The following is a 20,506-nucleotide window of genomic DNA, read 5'->3' on the forward strand; positions in this document are numbered from 1 at the left end:
TAATCCACAATGTCAAAATATATATAAGTTATTACAGGAACAGTAACCTAACATCATTGGCTGTAGTTTGTTTCAAAGAGAAACGAGTTTCACATTCTTCTCAGTCTGGTTTTAAAGAGCAGCAATGATGTCACTTCATTTGTTGTGTTATTCATGTTTGATCTTTGATGATGTTCAGAAAATGACGTTGTCTTTTCTCCTGAATTTCCCGGCTAGTTTCTCCAAAACACACACACATCACGGAGTCGGCAGAGAAGCAGGAGCCTGACGGGAGGAGCTCCGTGATGCTGAGCTGCTTCAGTCACAGCGTTCCCCCAGTCCAACACTACTCATGGTACAAGAAGAGTCAGGGAGAGGAACAGGATGAACTTGTGTCAGAGCATCAAAACCACACAGTGTACTCAAACCAGTCAGGAGTCTACTACTGCATCGCACAAAATGTAGTAGATCAAAATTCGTCTGATCCCGTCCATCTGTTTGAACGTGAGTGAATTTCAAGGTCTTATAACTGTGTGTTTTATTGCTCAGGAGACATGTGGGAGGTTTATATCAGACTTGTTTTCTGGTTGTTCCGTCCATACGTCCTATGTCCTACGTCCTTCACACAAACACACAATTAGAATCAAGGAGTAAATGATTTGATTTCGGTAGCCAAAGGTCAAAGGTCAAGCTCTATTTGATGCGCTCTCTTCCAACCACAGGAATCTCTCTGCACATCCTGAAGTTCCTCGTTCCTGCTCTATTTGTCCTGATGATCATCATTTTAATCATCGTAGGTTTAAGGTGAATGAATAAGAAGTGCATTTGATTAAATAAACACATTTCAGAGATGGTCCGACATGTGTAACCACATCATGTCCCTCTATGTTTTCAGATTCAGGAGGAAAAAATCTATTCAACAAGGAACAACAAACACAGAGTCCCCTTCTGGTTTTTTGGTGATGACACATTTGTTTAAGCCATTCTACTTCTTCATTGAAAACCTCCGGACAGAAGTGACATATTCTCTTTGTGTGTGTGTTTGTGTGTTTTTGTGTGTGTTTGTGTGTGTGTGTGTGTGTGTGTGTGTTTGTGTACATCATTTTAGGGTTGGTGTAATGGTACCAGGAGGAGGAGTTTAACGAATGAGAATCTCTCTGTGGAGCCTTTCAGGAGCAGAGACGACCACTTGTCAGAGCAGTTGAGGCGTCCAGAGGACCAACGACACCAGCCTCTTCCAGACAGCACGTAAGACCACACCCACTCAACACACTGTCCCCACCCAGGACAAGGAACACTGTGTGGGACAGAGTCAGACATGGACTGCTGCTCATGCTGGAGTCAAAGAATCCATTTATGTTCTATATCCTCCGACTTGAATGGCACAATGAAAGTTTGCCCTGTTATTTGTAATAGTCATTCACTCTGTATGCATATGTTTATTCTCATATATCTTTTATATTCCACAGGCCTCCGACCGACATCAACCTTGTTTACAGCCTTTTGAATCTGCCCCAGGTGAGTTCCAGGTTGAGACATCACTTTAAACATGAAAACAATAAATTAAAACAATCATATATGGAGACTTTAGTAAAACTCAAGAAGATTAATATTAAAAAGAATTTAATTCAAAGTGTCTGGTCATGGTGGCCTGTTGTCAGAACCTTGTCTTAGCACAATAGATTTTTTAATTATTTATTGATAACTTCAGAAACTATTTTTAATTGGCTATTTGTTGATTGAAATCATAGGAAACATTGATTAAGGAGAGTTCAGGTATAAGATTCAGGATGTTTAAGACACTGCTTCATCACTGCTGCTACAGCTATAAAAATAATAATTCTTCTAAATACTCTAAATTATTAATTTCAATAATAGGTTATCAAATATGTTTTAAAGCCTCTAAATTCCCAGAATCTTTTATTTGTTTTACTCTGAGGTCACACGATGCAAGGATCTGAAAGAAGACAACAACATGTTTACATTAGATTAAAAAATTATGAATAAATAATCTATCAGGATATCTTCAACCCCTCAAATTGACCATGTAGAGCTACTGCCTTCCATCTTCTATCATCAGTATTAATCTGGCTCTACAGGCAGATGTGTCTTTTACTGTTCAAGCTGTTTCTTTTCCCTCCTTGTTCTTCCATATCCTGCCCTCACTGTTTGCCCTGTCAGTAGCTGTCTATCAGTACACTTATATCTCAGTATACTGGGGCCAGTAATGAAAAAACAACCTGTACAGCATCCATTTTAGAGCCTGAATGAAGAGATTCAGTTGCTGCTTGATAATCACTGATGTTTTCTGTCTGCATCTGCTCAGGCTGCCTCTGCACAAAACCCAATACGACGGCAAGCTGGAAACACCAAGGAGGATTCTGTCAACTACGCTCCTCTGAACTTTAAGAATAAGCTAAAGTGAGAATTTAATCTTTGTGTTACAATACCAGAACAACAAATGTGTTATTGATCAGCAAACATCATGTTGATATTTGTTTTTTCAAGGAAGAAGCAAAGAAAGGTGGAAGAAGACTCTGTGTATGCGAAGGTGTCCAAGCCAACACGAGTTAAAAAGGTCAGGAACCGTGACCTCTCATTTCTTTATATCAGTCTCTATGTTTTGCTATAAATTGAATTAATCCAGAAATTGTTCCATAAATAAACTATAAACTACTTCTAATCTCATCCTAGAATGAACCAGAGAGCCTGCAGGACTATGATGACATTGGTAATGCAACTGCAGGTGCACCAACATCTCCAAATCTATTTGACGACCACACCAGTGAAGGTGAAGTGGAGCTGAACTTTCCACAGGTGAGATTCACAGTGACGCCCCGACGTCAGACGACCAACAGAGACTCCAGCAGCTCAGACCAAGATGAGAGTCTTTACTCTAACGTCAGGATTTGACCCGAGATGTTCTCGTCCTGCTTTTTACAGCTACCTCGGGCCTGAGGAAGTTTATATTCACAATAAGTCATCACAGAGAGTCTGAAGAGTTCATGTGTTAAACCGTGTTGCCATTAGGAATATTTTAAAACAAGTTAGCAAGAAGGTACAGAAGTAACATTACTGAGCTAAAATATAATATATTAATATTTGAAAATGTTAATTAAAGGTTCTGGAGAAAATGGTGAACAAAGCAAAATATGAGGGATAAATGGTTCAAATGCTTATTTTCCAACTTAAAATGTAAATAATGTGAGTGTAAAATGATTGTATTAATAACTTTTTATATAATCTATATATAAATGACATGCAGTTAGACAAGAAATGCTGAGAATCACTGCTGAATGTTTTTTTTGTCCTTTCCAGTGTTGTGAACTTAATCCAAACCCACACACCTGAAATGTAAATATCGCGTTTCTCAAAATAAAATGAAATATGTTGGACCAAATGATGAACTTTAAAGTTTATTGACATTTTTGTGGGATTTGTGAACATGTCACTGCGCGGAAGAGTTTCTGAAGAAAACATGTACACACAAAATGCATTGTGTAAGGAAATGGACATTATCTTGTGATGCATTTCTATTAACGGACCATGTAAACCTTTCATTTACTTGAGTTAAGTAATAACTAAAATAAAATCAAGGATATGACTATATCCTGAACTTAAACTCTGGATTATCCAAAGTAAAAGTCCAAATTCTGAGACATTAGGATATTATTAGACACGTTATTAAATTTCCATACAGGTGCATCAATGAGTTAGTATTTTAGATGCCATGGAGCCAGGCCTGTAGCCGGAGGGAAGTATCCCCCGATCTAAATTTGCACATTTAAGATGTTTGGAGATCAGCTATTGGTTAACAGTAGCTTCTAAACCATGTCAGTGGACAATAGCATCAATGACTTACCATTGTGTTTGAGTTTGCATCATGGTGTGTATTTACATTGAGCCTGTAAGTTCCTTTATAATTGTCAAAGAACATGTGGTTATTAAAATGTTTGAACAGGATCAGAACAGTCTTTGTATTCAACAACACAGCGATGATTGTGTCCTGGGTGGGAACAGTGGGAACACTGGTCCTTCGCTCTCATCATCACCACCTTTCTGTCTTTCTCTCTTGGGCTTGACTTCAGCCTCTTGTTCCTTCCCAAAGGAAAGTGTGTCTGAAGAAATCTCTTCATTTGAGTCTCACTGAAGAAACACAACAACCCAGTTCATATATTTACATTCTCTCCATCAAGCGACCTGAACTTAATCCAAACCCACAAACCTGAAATGTAAATATCCTGTAGCTCAAAATAAAAAATAAAATATATTGGAACAAATCATGAACTTTAAAGTTTATTTACATTATTGTGGGATTTGTGAACATGTCACAGTGTGAAAGGGTTTCTAAAGAATGCATGTACACACAAAACGCATTGCATCATTATATGGACATAATCTTGCGATGCATTTCTATTAACTGTCAGGGGAGGTTACCAAAGGGGAAGTGAAGCGGCGGCTGGCGGCGGCAGAACAGGACTTGGCCACGGTGTCATCAAAGCTGGTGGAGATGGCCATGCCCAGACACGCCCGTTATGCCAGCCGCTCCTTCACTGCCATGCTGAAAGCTCTGAACTGCGCCATTGATGAAATGGCGGCCGATGCCGAGAAGATCGTGGCTGCAGCTCTCGGGAGTGAAATGCTTTTCTCTGTGTGCGATGTTTCCTGTTTACGTGTTGTTCACCTGCACTTTTATGTTTATTCAACTCTTCACAAACCCCTAAGATACGTTTTCACATTGTTAGATGAAGTTTTAAATAGAGACACTGTAAATACTATGTGAGCATAAATTCTCCAGAGAAATACGTCGTACTGAAAACTGCTCTGTGACTGTGAACAAGACTTCAGCACAAACTACAACAAAGGAAGTGAGGGTGAAGTGCATCTGCGTGCAGATACTGTGAGAAGCTGCAAACACCATCACTGTCATCATAACACCTACAAGAAGCTGTTTACTGGCTTGCATGACAGCTGATGCTAATCATTTCTTTGCATCCCCTTTCAAAGTGTGAAAACTTCCTTTTTCTGTAAAGTCTCATTCTCGGAGTGAGGCTGTGTGTGACAGACTGATACAAGTGGGTCCTCTGAGGTAAGAACAAGCTTCTATGGTGATTTATCTCCTCATGATGTTAATCTACGAGAGTAAAATATAGTGTTTCAGAAGTTTTATTTACAGTAAATAAAAGAAGAAGATTTTTTTCATAGCAAAATTTGTATCCAGACCACTTAAAAATATTATTAATAATAATAATCATAATAATAATCATAATAATTATTTAAAACTCTTTTTCTTCCATTCAGTTGAAATACTTTTTTCCAAATGAAAACTCAAACATCATTTTCAGACGTCGTAGTTCCCTGAAGACTGAGTTGAACATAAAGAACCAGATATGACTTTTTGAACAGTATATTTCAGACTAAAGGTTCAACAATTCAAATCTAATAAAGATACAGTTATGTTTCCAGTCAACATATTTTAAATGTGTTCTGTGGTTTCTTTGAATTAAAGTGATTTGAACAAGTAGGTAATGTCAAATGAAGTAAAATATAAAACACAAAACAAACAATATTTTAGTTATTAAAAAGAAACTGAACTCTGAGATTAACAAAAACATGTGGCCCAAATATTCCCTTTTAAAATAATTACATTTAAATTCTTTTAATAAAATGCAAATTCTGCATAGATGTGAGGGGACTGTGGTGTTTTAAAACCACAAGTTCACAACCATCTTGAAATGAGGAACAAAACATGACAACTTTAAAGGTCAGTAAAATAAATGGAAAGAGGAAGAAGTAAATTCTGAGACAAGCTGAAAAATAACTTTTATCACACATTTTACTGTAAAAAGAAAAAGTTCTATGATCTTATGATGTTTGTATCCACTTTTCAGTTTTAATTATTTTCAGAAATCCAGTTTTAGTCCCACATGAGATGGAGGCTCAGACAGTCAAGTGGTTGGTTCTTCTGGCCCTAATAAAACGTAAGGATTTTATTTATCCACTTTTAAAATAATGTTTTTTTTCAAACATTTGCATTAAAGATTAACCGATTATCTCTACTTGTGTTTTCACCGACAGATGTTTCTACAAGTCCCTTTAAAGTAGAACCTGGTGGGCTGCTGGCTACTGAGGGATCCTGTGTTGAAATTAAATGCCAAGTCACAGAAGATGTTGATGATCATGATGCAAACTGGTTTTGGATGAAAGATAGACTATGGGTCGAAAAGGATAAAGACTATACATCCACTGTCATTTACAGCACAAACACCGTGACACGTCCGGTCAGTGCTGACTTTGCAAACAGAGTGAATTACATCGGTTCTCCATCTTCAAGTTGGCAGAATGCTAACTCTGCCAGGGCGAAGCCACTGTGCAGTATTTTGATCTGTGACCTGAGAAGAAGTGACAGCGGAAAGTATTCTTTGACATTCGAAGGGAGGGACAGATGGTCATCTGAAGAAGTGACCCTCAACGTTGAAGGTATGTATAATAAAAATCTGAATATTATAATACATTTCCGAATATACATAACATTACATTTAGTGGATAAATGTGTCCTTCATGCCTCGAGCAATGAAATGTATTAATTAATCAAATGTACATGAAAATGAACATTTGAACATACAAAAGTGATAAAAACTATAGAATCCATCTTTGAGATCATTTTAGTTGATGAGTATTTTGACTCTTTAGTTTGCTCCATGTCCCATTCACTGAGATTCAGAAGGTGAGATTTATACTGCAGTCAGGCACCAGGTGGCGATCTAGACACTTTGACCTCACTTTTCGTCGATGGTTTGAACTATTCTAGATCAGTTATGACTCTAGAGCAGTTTGGCTTTAGCTTGACTCCACATACTTTCCCAGTCAAGTCGGCTTCACCTTTAAAAATCAACCCTTCTATTAAAATAATGTTTTCTTAGTGACACCTCCGCAATATGACTTTAGCTGTTGTGTAGACGCATCATCACATTTCTCTTGCTTTCATATTCACAGTAAACCGATGCCCGCTCACTTTTGAGGGACCAGCTGCTGTGGTGGAGTCCGACGTGGTCACACTCACATGCTCCACTTCAAGTTCATGTCCTTTAAGACCTCAGATTCAAGATGTGACTCAGATCGACCGGACACAGGTCACAGGCTATCATCAGGATAAGGAGAGAACCACCACCTTCAGCTTTACAGCCAGCAGGCACGATGATGGGAGGGTGTTTTCATGCCAAACACAGGACAACACGGACAAATATTTGATCCGGAATATTAAAGTCACTGTTAAATGTAAGTTGATGAATTCATTTTATTGATGTTCTGTTTTTTAGGTAATACACCCTGCTGTTATGATTATTATTCTAAGAAGGCTGCTGGTTCGAATCCCAACTTTGCTGTGATCTTTCTGTTAAGTTTGTATGTTCTCCCAGTCTACATGAGTTCTCCAGCTTCGCCCCACAGTCCAAAGACATGCAGATTGGGATGAAGTTCATTGGAAACTCTAAATTGTGTGAATGGATGTTTGTCTCTGGATGTCGGCCCTATGATACGCTGGCAACCTCTCAGAGCCAGAGTCAGCTGGGGATTGGCTCCATCCTCCCACAACCCTCAAATGTCCACCAGTATCACCAGGCTGCTCTGTATGAATCCACATCTGTGATTTTCAGTTATTTTACCTCTTTCACATTCGTGTATTGGATTGAACTAAAATCTTCTGCATAGTATTCACAATATTACATTCTTAGTGGAGCGTCACTCACATAGCAAGTGTCTTGGTCCAGATTTGTCCTGGGCCACGAGAAGACCAGAAGTGATGGATCATTGAAAATGAATCATGCAACGTCTCAAACCTCATTTATTTGAAGAAAAACAATAAAATCATTCTGTGCCTTCTTTGAAGAAGATTCTGCTTCCTCTCTACAGACCCGCCCACTGAACCTAAACTGTCTATGAGGTCTGAGGTCACAGAAGGTCTGACCCTCACCGTCAACTGCACTGCTGAAAGTTTCCCACAGTCAACTCTCACCTTGATGAGGATCAACACAAATCATCAGTCTTTACTAATCACTGAAAATAATCTTTATTCACGACCCATCAACTCTCTCTCCCACAAGTTTACTGTGACTTCAGCCGACACTGGCTTGTACGTCTGCCGTGCCCAGAACACTGAGGGCTCAACGGACAGCAAGCAGCAGGAGTTGGTGGTGAAATGTGAGTGTTTCAGCTCCGGCTTTTTTTTCAACCAAACAGATCAAACCAAAACTTTCCTTTAAAAATCCATTAATAAAAAAGTAGCATTTCTAAATTTTTCTATTTAACTTTTACTTCTGACAATTGAAACAAGAGCACCTGAGAAATGAATGATCTAAAGTAAAAGTATCTGTTTGATTAAGTTCTGTAGAGCTTAGAAAATATCAATTAACTACCAGACCCTATACAAAGTCATTAAATCTATAAATTATCAATAATAATGATCCAGTAATGTTACGTGGTGCCACTCTGCCACTTAATGAATACTCCTGCTAAACTACTGTGCTGCTTATTTAAATTATGAATTCAGAGCCTATACTTGTAATGGAGTATTTTTGTGACTTTGAGTTGTAAGTGATTTTTCTTTCTGTTAGTGATATATACAGAAATCCAGAGTGGTTATACTGTGGTCTATAAGTGTTCTTAGGCAGACACAAGAGGCACTTGTCTATTGTGTTGTGTTGGTTCTTTGTTGTCCCTAGAAGTTCAGATGCACTTGTCCAATATTATTTGAACCTCAGCATTTGGGGTATATTTTTGTTATATTTTTTCAGAGAGTTGAAATATATTCTGAAGAGAAATTTTTTGGGGTTGTTTTGTGTCTGTATAGGCCGACCATAAAAAGCACGGGTGACCCTAACTTTTACTGGAGTTACAGTCATTAAAGCAACATTTCTTTGAACTGAAAACGTCTATTTCAACATGACTAAAGTGACCTGTTGTCGTAACTTGATTTATTTAAATAGCACTTCTCAGAACAACGTAACAAAGTGCTTCCAAAAAACTAAATGTAAAAGCACATCGAAACATGAATTTGAATTAAAACAATAATTACACGTCTGTCATTCAAGAATAAATAAAAGAATAGAAACCAGACCTAAGTAAAATCAGTGAATGAGGAAAGATGAAAGTATGTGTTCAGCTCCTGACTCAGTCTGCTGTATGTCCTCGTTCAGGATGTTTCAGAGCCTCAGGGATCTTGATTCAAAAGCTTTGTCCCCCAACTTTGTCATCATGTTTTGATTTAATTTTAATTTTGAACAAAATCTTCTGCGTAGAATTCACAATATTACATTCTTAGTAAACCGTCACTCACATAGCAAGTGTCTTGGTCCAGATTTGTCCTGGGCCAGGAGAAGACCAGAAGTGATGGATCATTTCCTGAAGTGGCCCACATCCGTGTGCTATCTGGGTTGTGAATTAACCTGAAAGAATCTTCTGTTTCAGATTCACCTGTTGTTGAGATAAAGGTCATTTCACTTGGGTCCTTTTTCCAGATAAGCCGAGGAAGACGAGCATTTCTGTCAGTGGCTCTTCTGATAACCAAGTGAAAGTTGGTGGTTCTCTCACGTTAACCTGTGACACCGATGCCAATCCTGCCCCGACGACTTACTCCTGGTACCGCAGCAAAAATCAACAAACTGACTCTTGGTGGAATCCCACATACAGACGAGAGCTGAGTTTAACAATACAAAGAGCAGATGAAGCTTGTTACAGCTGCAGCTCCTCAAACCTCATTGGTGGAGGGGATGAGAGTCAACCAGTGTGCATACAAGTACTGTGTAAGTACTATGATGTTTCCAGTGACTTTCACGTGAATTCAAATACTTTGGTCATCTGCTTCCAGCTTGTGTGTGAAATGTCAGCCTCTGCTCTCGTTTAAATTACTGTAATGAGGGGGCGTGACCGGTTAGCCACTAGGTGAACACGATGCAGTTATGGTGTGTTTTTGAAGCACGGGAAAATCTGCTGACCAGGAGTTTATGAGCTTCAGGAGAGGAGCTCCCTTTACCACTGATTGTTGGATTTTTTATCTCTGTAGAACCTTTACATTTTCGAAAAAAGCAATGTGACACAGACCAGAGGGAAGAAAAACAATAAAATCATAATGTGCCTTCTTTAAAGAAGATTCTGCTTCCTCTCTACAGACCCGCCCACTGAACCTAAACTGTCTATGAGGTCTGATGTCACAGAAGGTCAGACCATCACCGCCAGCTGCACTGTTGAAAGTTTCCCGAAGTCAACTCTCACCTTGATGAGGATCAACACAAATAATCAGGCTGAAATAATCACTGAAAATAATCTTTATTCACGACCCATCAACTCTCTCTCCCACACGTTTGCTGTGACTTCATCCGACTCTGGCTGGTACTTCTGCCGTGCCCAGAACACTGAGGGCTCAAAGGACAGCGAGAAGAAGTTGGTGGTGAAATGTGAGTGTTTCAGCTGCGCCTTTTTTTTTCAACCAAACAGATCAAACCAAATCTTCCTTTAACAAATCTATCTATGCAAAAGTAGATTTTCTCATGTATTTTTCTATCAACTATTACTTCTGACAGTTGAAACAATAGCACCTGAGAAATGAATGACCTAAACTAAATGTGTCTATTTGATTAAGTTCTGTAGAGCTTGGACAATATGAATAAACTACCAGACCCTATATAAAGTAATTGAATCTATAAATTATCAATAATTATGATCCAGTAATGTTACGTGGTGCCACTCTGCCACTTAATGAATACTCCTGATAAACTACTGTGCTGCTTATTCAAATTATGAAATCAGGGCCTATACTTGTAATGGAGTATTTTGTACTGCGATATTTCTACTTTCTTCTACTTTTTCAACATGATTAAAGTGTCCTGTTGTCATAACTTGATTTATTTAAATAGCACTTCTCAAAACAACGTTACAAAGTGCTTCCGATATAACATATATAGTAACAACACATCAAAATATGAAGATACATTTAATAACAATTAAAAATGTCTCAGATTCACCTGGTCTTGATGTGAAGGAAAATGTGTTGTTTACACTGAGGGAAGAAAAACAATAAAATCATAATGTGCCTTCTTTAAAGAAGATTCTGCTTCCTCTCTACAGACCCGCCCACTGAACCTAAACTGTCTATGAGGTCTGAGGTCACAGAAGGTCAGACCATCGCCGTCAGCTGCACTGCTGAAAGTTTCCCACAGTCAACTCTCACCTTGATGAAGATCAACACAAATCCTCAGTCTTTAAAAAGCACTGAAAATAGTATTTATTCACAAACCAGCAACTCTCTCTACCACACGTTTACTGTGACTTCATCCGACGCTGTCTTGTACTTCTGCCGTGCCCAGAACACTGAGGGCTCAAAGGACAGCAAGCAGAAGAAGTTGGTGGTGAAATGTGAGTGTTTCAGCTGCGGCTTTATGTTTTAAACAAACAAATCAGACAAAATCTTCCATAAAAAAATTGTCCATGCAGAAGAAAAATCTTCTCATGTATTTTTTCAGTGATCCATTTTTTTTCATTAATTTTTACTTCTGACAGTTGAAACAACAACACCTCAGGAATTAATAACCGAAAATTCTCAAATCTCAGGGCTCTTGTTTCAAAAGCTTTGTCCACAAACTTTGTCCTCATGTATAGATTTAGTTTGAATTCTGAACTAAAATCTTCTGCATAGTATTCACAATATTACATTCTTAGTGGACCGTCACTCACATAGCAAGTGTCTTGGTCCAGATTTGCCGGGGCCACGAGAAGACCAGAAGTGATGGATCATTGCCTGAAGTGGCCCACATCCGTGTGCTATCTGGGTTGTGAATTAACCTGAAAGAATCTTCTGTTTGAGATTCACCTGTTGTTGAGATAAAGGTCATTTCACTTGGGTCCTTTTTCCAGATAAGCCGAGGAAGACGAGCATTTCTGTCAGTGGCTCTTCTGATAACCAAGTGACAGTTGGTGGTTCTCTCACGTTAACATGTGACACCGATGCCAATCCTGCCCCGACGACTTACTCCTGGTCCCGCAGCAAAAATCAACAAACTGACTCTTGGTGGAAGAACACAAACAGACGAGAGCTGAGTTTAACAATACAAAGAGCAGATGAAGCTTGTTACAGCTGCAGCTCCTCAAACCTCATTGGTGGAGGGGATAAGAGTCAACCAGTGTGCATACAAGTACTGTGTAAGTACTATGATGTTTCCAGTGATTTTTACATGAATATAAATAGTTCATATATATATTATATAAATATAAATGGTCATCTGCCTCCAACTTGTGAGTTAAATGTCAGCCTCTGCTTTGCTTTAAATTACTTTCATGAGGGGGCGTGCCCGATTAGCCACAAGGTGAGCATGATGCAGAGGAACTCCCTTTACAACTGATTGTTGGATTTTTGTTAAGGATAACTTTTACATTTACAGAAAACCTATGTAACACAGAACAGAGGGAAGAATAATAGTGTATTGTTTTCACAGGTTTGCATGTCATTGTGCTCCCTTATTTGAATTAGTCTACTATCTACAAACTTACCTTCAATTCCACCCTGATGAAACAAAAAACAAATATTATGCAGGATCATTCTTTATTAAAAAGACCATTATATTGGACAGTGGTTAAATCTGACAGTTCTCTGTTTTCTATATTTTTGGTTACTGAAGACAGTCCCAAACATGTGACAGTTCAAGCCAATCCTGGTCTTGATGTGAAGGAAAATGTGTCGTTGACACTGAGCTGTTCTGCTGAGTCCAACCCACCAGTGAGCTCTGTCACCTGGAGGAAGACGACTGATGGGAGAGAGGAAATCATCCAACAGACTCAGACTCAGACCTTCATGGTGAATTCAACCAGTCCCTCTGACAGTGGACTGTACAGCTGTGAAGCCACCAATGACATTGGAAGAGGAAAGTCACAGCCAGCTGAGGTTAAAGTCAGATGTGAGTAGAATGATGCACTTGTGATGTTAAATGGATAAACAAGGAGGATATATTCTACATTACTGTGTATAAAGTAAATACTGTTCAGACGTGCTGGTTCTAAAAAGAAGAAAACATTACTCCACAATGTGACGTCATTCAAAGATAAGCAATGATGTCACTTCTCTTGTTATGTTATTCATGTTTGATCTTTGATGATGTTCAAAAAATGACGTTATCTTTCCTCCTGAATTTCCCGGCTAGTTTCTCCAAAACACACACACATCACGGAGTCGGCAGAGAAGCAGGAGCTTGACGGGAGGAGCTCCGTGATGCTGAGCTGCTTCAGTCACATATTTCCCCCAGTCCAACACTACTCATGGTACAGGAAGAGTCAGGGAGAGGAAAAGGATGAACTTGTGTCCAAGCATCAAAACCACACAGTGTACTCAAACCAGCCAGGAGTCTACTACTGCATCGCACAAAATGAAGTAGATCAAAGTTTGTCTGATCCCGTCCATCTGTTTGAATGTGAGTCAATTTCAAGACCTTATAACTTAGTGTTTTATTGTTCAGGAGACATGTGGGAGGTTTATATAAGATCATGATTTCTGGTTGTCTGTCCATATGTATTGTTTTTGTGAACCTGACATCTCCAGAAGGTCTTGAGGGAATTTGTTTAAACTTAGTGAAAATGTTCAGTTTACTGTGTCCTCACAAAGCTGTGAACTCACAAAACATATTTTTTACCTAGTAAAAACAATACCCACGCAATGCCTTGAGGGAATCATTTCACATTTGGCACAAACAGAGTTGTATGATTTTCACAGGTTTTATTGTGCTCCCTTATATAGATTAGTGAACTACCTACAAATTAACCATGAATTCAACCCTGATGAAATAAAAAACATATATTATGCAGGTCATTATGAAGACCATTATATTGGACAATGGTTAAATCTGACAGTTCTCTGTTTTCTATATCTTTGGTTACTGCAGACAGTCCCAAACATGTGACAGTTCAAGCCAATCCTGGTTTTGATGTGAAGGAAAATGTGTTGTTGACACTGAGCTGTTCTGCCGAGTCCAACCCACCAGTGAGCTCTATCACCTGGAGGAAGACGACTGACGGGAGAGAGGAAATCATCCAACAGACTCAGACTCAGACCTTCAGGGTGAATTCAGCCAGTCCCTCTGACAGTGGACTGTACAGCTGTGAAGCCACCAATGACATTGGAAGTGGAAAGTCACAGCCAGCTGAGGTTAAAGTCAGATGTGAGTAGAATGATGCACTTGTGATGGTGAATGGATAAACAAGGAGGATATATTCTACATTACTGTGTATAAAGTAAATACTGATCAGACGTGCTGGTTCCAAAAAGAAGAAAACATTACACCACAATCTCAAAAACATCACAGGGTTCTTTTAACTATGGTGTAAATTAATTAATTCATTAAACTTATCCAACATTTCTTTTAAGTGAAAACGTCTATTTCAACATTACTAAAGTGGCCTGTTGTCATAACTTGATTTATTTGAATAGCACTTCTCAAAACAACGTTACAAAGGGCTTCACGAAAAAAAAAAATTAAATACAGATCAATTTATAAATATATATTTAAAAACAAATAATAAAATCTGTAAGAAAAGAAAAAATAAAAGAATTAAAACTAAAACTACATAAAATCAGTGAATGAAGTAAGTTAAAAGTGTTATTTTTAGTTTTAAGCTAGTTTCAAGATTCAAGAGTTTTATTATCAAATGCACAGAGATAACAATCAAGCAGTCGCTGGCAATGAAATGCTTGAGTCACAGGCTCTCTTCTAACAATGCTCAAGAATTAAAAAAAAAAAAAAAAAAAAAATTTGAATAAAATAGTGTAAAATAGAATTTCAAAGAAGAAAGAAAGAACAGTAGTGCAATTTTGTGCAATAGTGCAAATATGCCACGGTGCTTATTTAGTGGAGTTATTGCAGTTCAGAGGAGCATAAGAGTCTTATGGCCTGGGGGATGAAACTGTCTCTGAAGGCCGATTTATAGTCGGGTTTACGCACGCACGCATGCACGCAAGACACGCAACACGCCCCTCGCGTCGCGTGCGTCCGCCAATTTTTCTAACTATACGACAAAGCGGCGCGAGCCTCACGCAGCCCGCAAGGCTTGTGATTGGTCTGCTTACTACAGAAAAAGGCTATAAGGAGCCGCAGTGGCGATGTAAATAAACAGTCGACGAAGAAGAAGACGTCTCTTCTTTGTGTGTTTTGTCGAAGACAAACCACACTACTCCGCCTAGTGTTCTGGCGGTGAATTGCGTTGCAACACGCGCAACACGTTAGAGAAGCATAAACCAAAACGAGTCTGTCGATGCAACTGCGTGGCCTTCCGCGGCTGCAGTCGCAGGACTATAATTCGGCCTTGAGCCTGGTGGTGCGGGCCCGTATGCTGCGGTACCGTCAGCCAGACGGCAGCAGTCAAAAGTGTTTATGGCTGGGGTGAAAGGGTACTTTAATAATCCGGTTGCTCTTCTTCCTGCACCGCTGGGTGTAGAGGTCCTCTATGGATGGTAGCGCCGTCCTGGTGATGTGCTGGGCGGACTTCACCACCCTCTGTAGAGCCTTACGGTTCAGGGCGGTGCAGTTGCCATACCTGGCAGTGATGCAGCCAGTCAGGATGCTCTCTATTGTGCACCTGTAGAAGTTGCAGAGAATCCTGGAGTCTATGTGAAGCTTCCGCAGCCTGCGGAGGAAGAAGAGTCGCTGCCTGGCCGTCTTCCTGATGGAGTCTGTGTGATGGGTCCAGGTCAGGTCATCAGGGATGTGGACCCCGAGGAACCTGAAGCTTCTGACTCGCTCCACCGTGGTCCCGTTGATGGAGAGGGGGGCGTGTTCTTCTCCTCGTCTCTTCCTGTAGTCCACGATCAGCTCCTTCGTTTTGCCGACGTTGAGATGGAGGTTGTTGTCCTGGCACCAAGATGTCAGGGCTCTGACCTCCTCTCTCTAGGCCTTCTCATCGTCGCCGGTGATCAGGCCTATGACAGTGGTGTCATCAGCAAACTTGACGATGGTGTTGGAGCAGTGGGTGGCCAAGCAGTCATGCGTGAACAGGGAGTACAGGAGAGGACTGAGCACGCAGTCCTGGGGGGCACCGGTGTTGAGAGTCAGGGTGGAGGAGGTGGTGCTGCCGATTCGCACTGCCTGGGGTCTGCCCGTCAGAAAGTTCAGGATCCACTCACGGAGGGCGATGTTGAGCCCAAGGTCTCTGAGCTTGGTGACGAGCATCAGGGGCACGATGGTGTTGAATGCTGAACTGTAGTCGATGAACAGCATTCTCACATATGTCTCCCTCTGAGCAGTGACAGGTTGAAGATGTCTGTGAACACATCTGCCAGCTGATCTGCACACACCTTGAGAGCTCGGCCAGGGATCCCATCAGGTCCAGGTTCCTTGCGGGTGTGGATCTGGTTAAGGGATTTCCACACGTCTACCCTGGATATGACGGGGGGCAGCGGTCCTCCTGGGCCTCTTCGATCTCCGCAGCCAGGGACTTACTCTCAAAGCGTGCATAAAAAGTGTTCAGATCCTCTGGGAGAGATGCAGACACTACATCAGCACTGCTGGTCTTAGCTTTGTAGTCTGTGATGGTTCTCAGTCCGGCCCACATGTTCCTAGTATTGGAGCCCTTGTAATGGGACTCAACTTTGTCCCTGTAGAGTCTCTTAGCACTGCTAATAGCACTCCGGAGTGCGTACCTGGATTTCCTGTATTCCTCCAGATCCCCTGAGATGTAGGCAGCAGTCCGTGCTTTGAGTTTAGCATGGACGTCACCATTAATCCAGGGCTTCTGGTTTGGAAATGTTCGTACAGAAATCCTGGGTACGACGTCATCGATGCATTTGCTGATGTAGCAGATGACCGCGTCTGTGTACGTGTTGATGTCATCATCCTGGAACACGCACCAGTCCGTCGTGCTGAAGCAGTCCTGAAGATCAGGCTGTTTCAGAGCCTCAGGGTTCTTGTTTCCAAAGCTCTTTTCCCAAACTTTGTCTTGGTACAAAGGATTTGTATATTATTTAACTACATTTCAAGTTGTTTATACTTCAAAATCTATTTCAGCAAATTCAACAAATCATTCAAAATAACGTTTAGCACACCTGATAAAAAAACATTGAAGTTGAAAAAGGAACAGTAACCTAAAATCTGTGGCTGTAGTTTGTTTCAAAGAGAAATTGTTTAGAAAAAAACTGAAAGTTTCACCAGGTGAATATAAAGCCAGTCTGTTTTATCCTCCCATTGAAAGTTTCACATTCTTCTCAGTCTGGTTTTAAAGAGCAGTAATAATGTCACTTCATTTGTTGTGTTATTCATGTTCGATCTTTGATGATGTTCAGAAAATGACGTTGTCTTTTCTCCTGAATTTCCCGGCTAGTTTCTCCAAAACACACACACATCACGGAGTCGGCAGAGAAGCAGGAGCTTGACGGGAGGAGCTCCGTGATGCTGAGCTGCCTCAGTCACAGCTTTCCCCCAGTCCAACACTACTCATGGTACAGGAAGAGTCAGGGAGAGGAAAAGGATGAACTTGTGTCAAAGCATCAAAACCACACAGTGTACTCAAACCAGTCAGGAGTCTACTACTGCGTCGCACAAAATGAAATAGATCATGCTTTGTCTGATCCCGTCCATCTGTTTGAACGTGAGTGAATTTCAAGACCTTATAACTGTGTGTTTTATTGCTCAGGAGACATGTGGGAGGTTTATATCAGATCATGTTTTCTGGTTGTTCGTCCATACGTCATATGTTTGTGAACGTGACATCTCAAGAAGGTCTTGAGTGAATATGTTTAAACTTTGTGAAAATGTTAAATTTACAGTGTAGTCACAAAGCTGTGAATTCACAAAGCATATTTTTGCCATGTAAAAGCAATATTCACCTAACACCTTGAGGGAGTGCTTTCACATTTGGCACAAACACACAATTAGACTCAAAGAGTAACTGATTTAATTTGGTAGCCAAAGGTCAAAGGTCAAGGTCACAAAACTGCCTTCAGAAAAAAATGTCAACTTTTGATGAGAACTCAAAGATGTGAAGTGATTAGATATCAGTGGTCAAAGGTCACAATGGCCTCATCAGACTCTTGGTTGATGGAGGTAAACAACGGCAGAACAGTATTTCTACTTCAGTCTGAAATAAATCACTGCTAATTGAATAAAGTTGAAACTAACTCAGTGTCTATATGATGCTCTCTCTCTTCTAACCACAGGAGACTATCTGGAGAACCTGAGGTTCCTCGTTGTTGCTCTACTTCTCCTGATGATTATCAGTGTAATTGTGGTAAATTTAAGGTGAATGAATAAGAAGTGCATTTGATCAAGTTAAATAAATACATGTCAGAGATGGTCTGGCTTGTTTCACCACATCATGTCCCTCTATGTTTTCAGATACTGGAGGAAAAAATCTATTCAACAAGGAACAACAAACACCAAATCCCCTTCTGGTTTTTCGGTAATGACACATTTGTTTAATCAATTCTACTTCTTTTTTGAAAACATGAGGACAGAAATGATTCATCGTGTGTGTGTCTGTGTGGGGGGGGGTTAACTGCCCCAGGTGAGTCCCAGGTTGAGGAAAAAATTCAAACAAGGAACATCAAGTTACAACAACCATATATGGAGACTATAGTAAAACTCGTGAAGATTTATATTAAAAAGAGTTTGATTCAAAGTGTGTGGTCATGGTGGCCTGTTGTCAGAACCTTGTCTTAGCACAATAGATTTTTTAATTATTTAACTACCAGTCGTTGAAACTTCTAAATCAGTTTATATTTGATTATTTGTATTATGGAAATCGTAGGAAACAGTGATTATGGAGAGTTTAGGAATAAGACTCAGGATATTTAAGCCTCTGCTTCATCACTTCTGACCTGTTACAGCTGTAAAACTACAAATTCTTCAAATTACTTTCAGCAAATTTCAATAATATTTAATCAAATATATTTTAATGGCGATATTACAAAGCCTCCAGAGTCCCACAATGAGTTATTTGTTTTTATTTTGAGAACACACGATGCAAGGATCTGAAACAAGACAAAAACATGTGCACATTAGAACTAAAAATTATGAATAAATAATCTGTGAGGATATCTTCAACCACTCAAATTGACCATGTAGAGCTGCTGCCTTCCATCTTCTATCATCAGTATTAATCTGGCTCTACAGGCAGATGTGTCTTTTACTGTTCAAGCTGTTGCTTTTCCCTCCTTGTTCTTCCATATCCTGCCCTCACTGTTTGCCCTGTCAGTAGCTGTCTATCAGTGCACTTATATCTCAGTGTACTGGGGCCAGTGATTAAAAGACAACCTGTACAGCATCCATTTTGCAACATGAATGAAGAGATTCAGTTGCTGCTTGATAATCATATGGTTAGAGGAAACAAAACGTCTGTGCAACAGACAAAACAATTAATCAAGGAAATGTCTGCAAGTCCTAAAATAATCAGATGTGAGTATTTTATGAAATTTATTGTGCATCACATCCAGAAATCCTCACACTAATAATCTATAAACTACTTCCGCTCTCATCCTAGGAGGAACCAGAGAGCCTGCAGGACTATGATGACATTGGTAATGCAACTGCACGTGCACCAACATCTCCAAATCTATTTGACGACCACACCAGTGAAGGTGAAGTGGAGCTGAACTTTCCACAGGTGAGATTCACAGCGATGCCCCGACGTCAGACGACCAACAGAGACTCCAGCAGCTCACACCAAGATGAGAGTTCATACTCTGATGTCAGGATTTGACCCGAGATGTTCTCCTCCTGCTTTTACAGCTACCTCGGGCCTGAGGAAGTTTATATTCACAATAAGTCATCACAGAGAGTCTGAAGAGTTCATATGTTAAACCGTGTTGCCATTAGAAGTATTTAAAAATAGTTAGCAAAAAGGCACAGAAGTAACATTACTGAGCTATAATATAATATATAAATATTTGAAATGTTAATTAAAGGTTCTGGAGAAAATAGTGAACATAGCTAAATGTGAGGGATAAACGGTTAAATTCCGTCTTTTGCAACTTAAAATGTAAATAATGTAAGTGTAAAATGATTGTATTAATAACTTTCTATATAATCTATATATATAAATGACATGCAATTAGACAAGAAATGCTGAGAATCACTGCTGAATGTTTTTTTTGTGCTTTCCAGTGTTGTGAACTTAATCCAAACCCACACACCTGAAATGTAAAATATCCTGTAGCTCAAAATAAAATGAAATATGTTGGAACAAATGATGGACTATAAAGTTTATTGACTGTATTGTTGGATTTGTGAACATGTCACAGCGCGAAAGAATTTCTGAAGAATTCATGAACAAACAAAATGGATTGCGTCATTATATGGACATTATCTTGTGATGCATTTCTATTAACGGACCATGTGAACATTAGATTCACTTGAGTTAATTGATAAGTAAAACAAAATCAAGTATATGACTATATCCTGATGTTAAACTCTTGAGTATTGAAAGTAAAAGTACAAATTCTGAGACATTAGGATATTATTAGATACGTTATTACATTTTAACACAGGTGCATTAATGAGTA

General features: G+C 39.6%; 3 protein-coding genes across 4 annotated transcripts; all 3 read left to right on the forward strand.

The window, feature by feature from the left end:
- Positions 1 to 222: 222 nt before the first annotated feature.
- LOC128449209 (uncharacterized) lies at positions 223 to 5,029 on the forward strand. The gene is made up of 10 exons (XM_053432270.1): positions 223 to 483; positions 702 to 783; positions 875 to 938; positions 1,088 to 1,227; positions 1,449 to 1,497; positions 2,306 to 2,400; positions 2,488 to 2,557; positions 2,674 to 2,725; positions 4,407 to 4,613; positions 5,013 to 5,029. Exons 1-10 carry the CDS (start codon positions 285 to 287, stop codon positions 5,027 to 5,029), a joined length of 975 nt encoding a protein of 324 aa, XP_053288245.1. The 5' UTR covers positions 223 to 284.
- Positions 4,923 to 8,829, forward strand: LOC128450152 (sialoadhesin). 2 transcript variants are annotated; one of them, XM_053433654.1, is made up of 5 exons: positions 4,923 to 5,068; positions 5,871 to 5,960; positions 6,058 to 6,459; positions 6,976 to 7,257; positions 7,891 to 8,829. In XM_053433654.1, exons 2-5 carry the CDS (start codon positions 5,912 to 5,914, stop codon positions 8,238 to 8,240), a joined length of 1,083 nt encoding a protein of 360 aa, XP_053289629.1. In that variant the 5' UTR covers positions 4,923 to 5,068; positions 5,871 to 5,911; the 3' UTR covers positions 8,241 to 8,829. The 2 variants fall into 2 exon arrangements, with proteins under 2 accessions (XP_053289629.1, XP_053289627.1); XM_053433652.1 differs by having other exon boundaries at positions 5,887 to 5,960; positions 7,891 to 8,828.
- Positions 8,830 to 13,756: 4,927 nt separating this feature from the next.
- On the forward strand, positions 13,757 to 20,194 carry LOC128450165 (B-cell receptor CD22). The gene is made up of 5 exons (XM_053433675.1): positions 13,757 to 14,177; positions 17,329 to 17,595; positions 18,164 to 18,245; positions 18,342 to 18,405; positions 19,486 to 20,194. The coding sequence occupies exons 1-5, from the start codon at positions 13,853 to 13,855 to the stop codon at positions 19,702 to 19,704; spliced, it is 957 nt and encodes a 318-aa protein (XP_053289650.1). The 5' UTR covers positions 13,757 to 13,852; the 3' UTR covers positions 19,705 to 20,194.
- Positions 20,195 to 20,506: the final 312 nt, after the last annotated feature.

The sequence above is a fragment of the Pleuronectes platessa genome, chromosome 10, assembly GCF_947347685.1.
Source record: "Pleuronectes platessa chromosome 10, fPlePla1.1, whole genome shotgun sequence".
Classification (NCBI taxonomy): Eukaryota; Metazoa; Chordata; class Actinopteri; order Pleuronectiformes; family Pleuronectidae; genus Pleuronectes; species Pleuronectes platessa.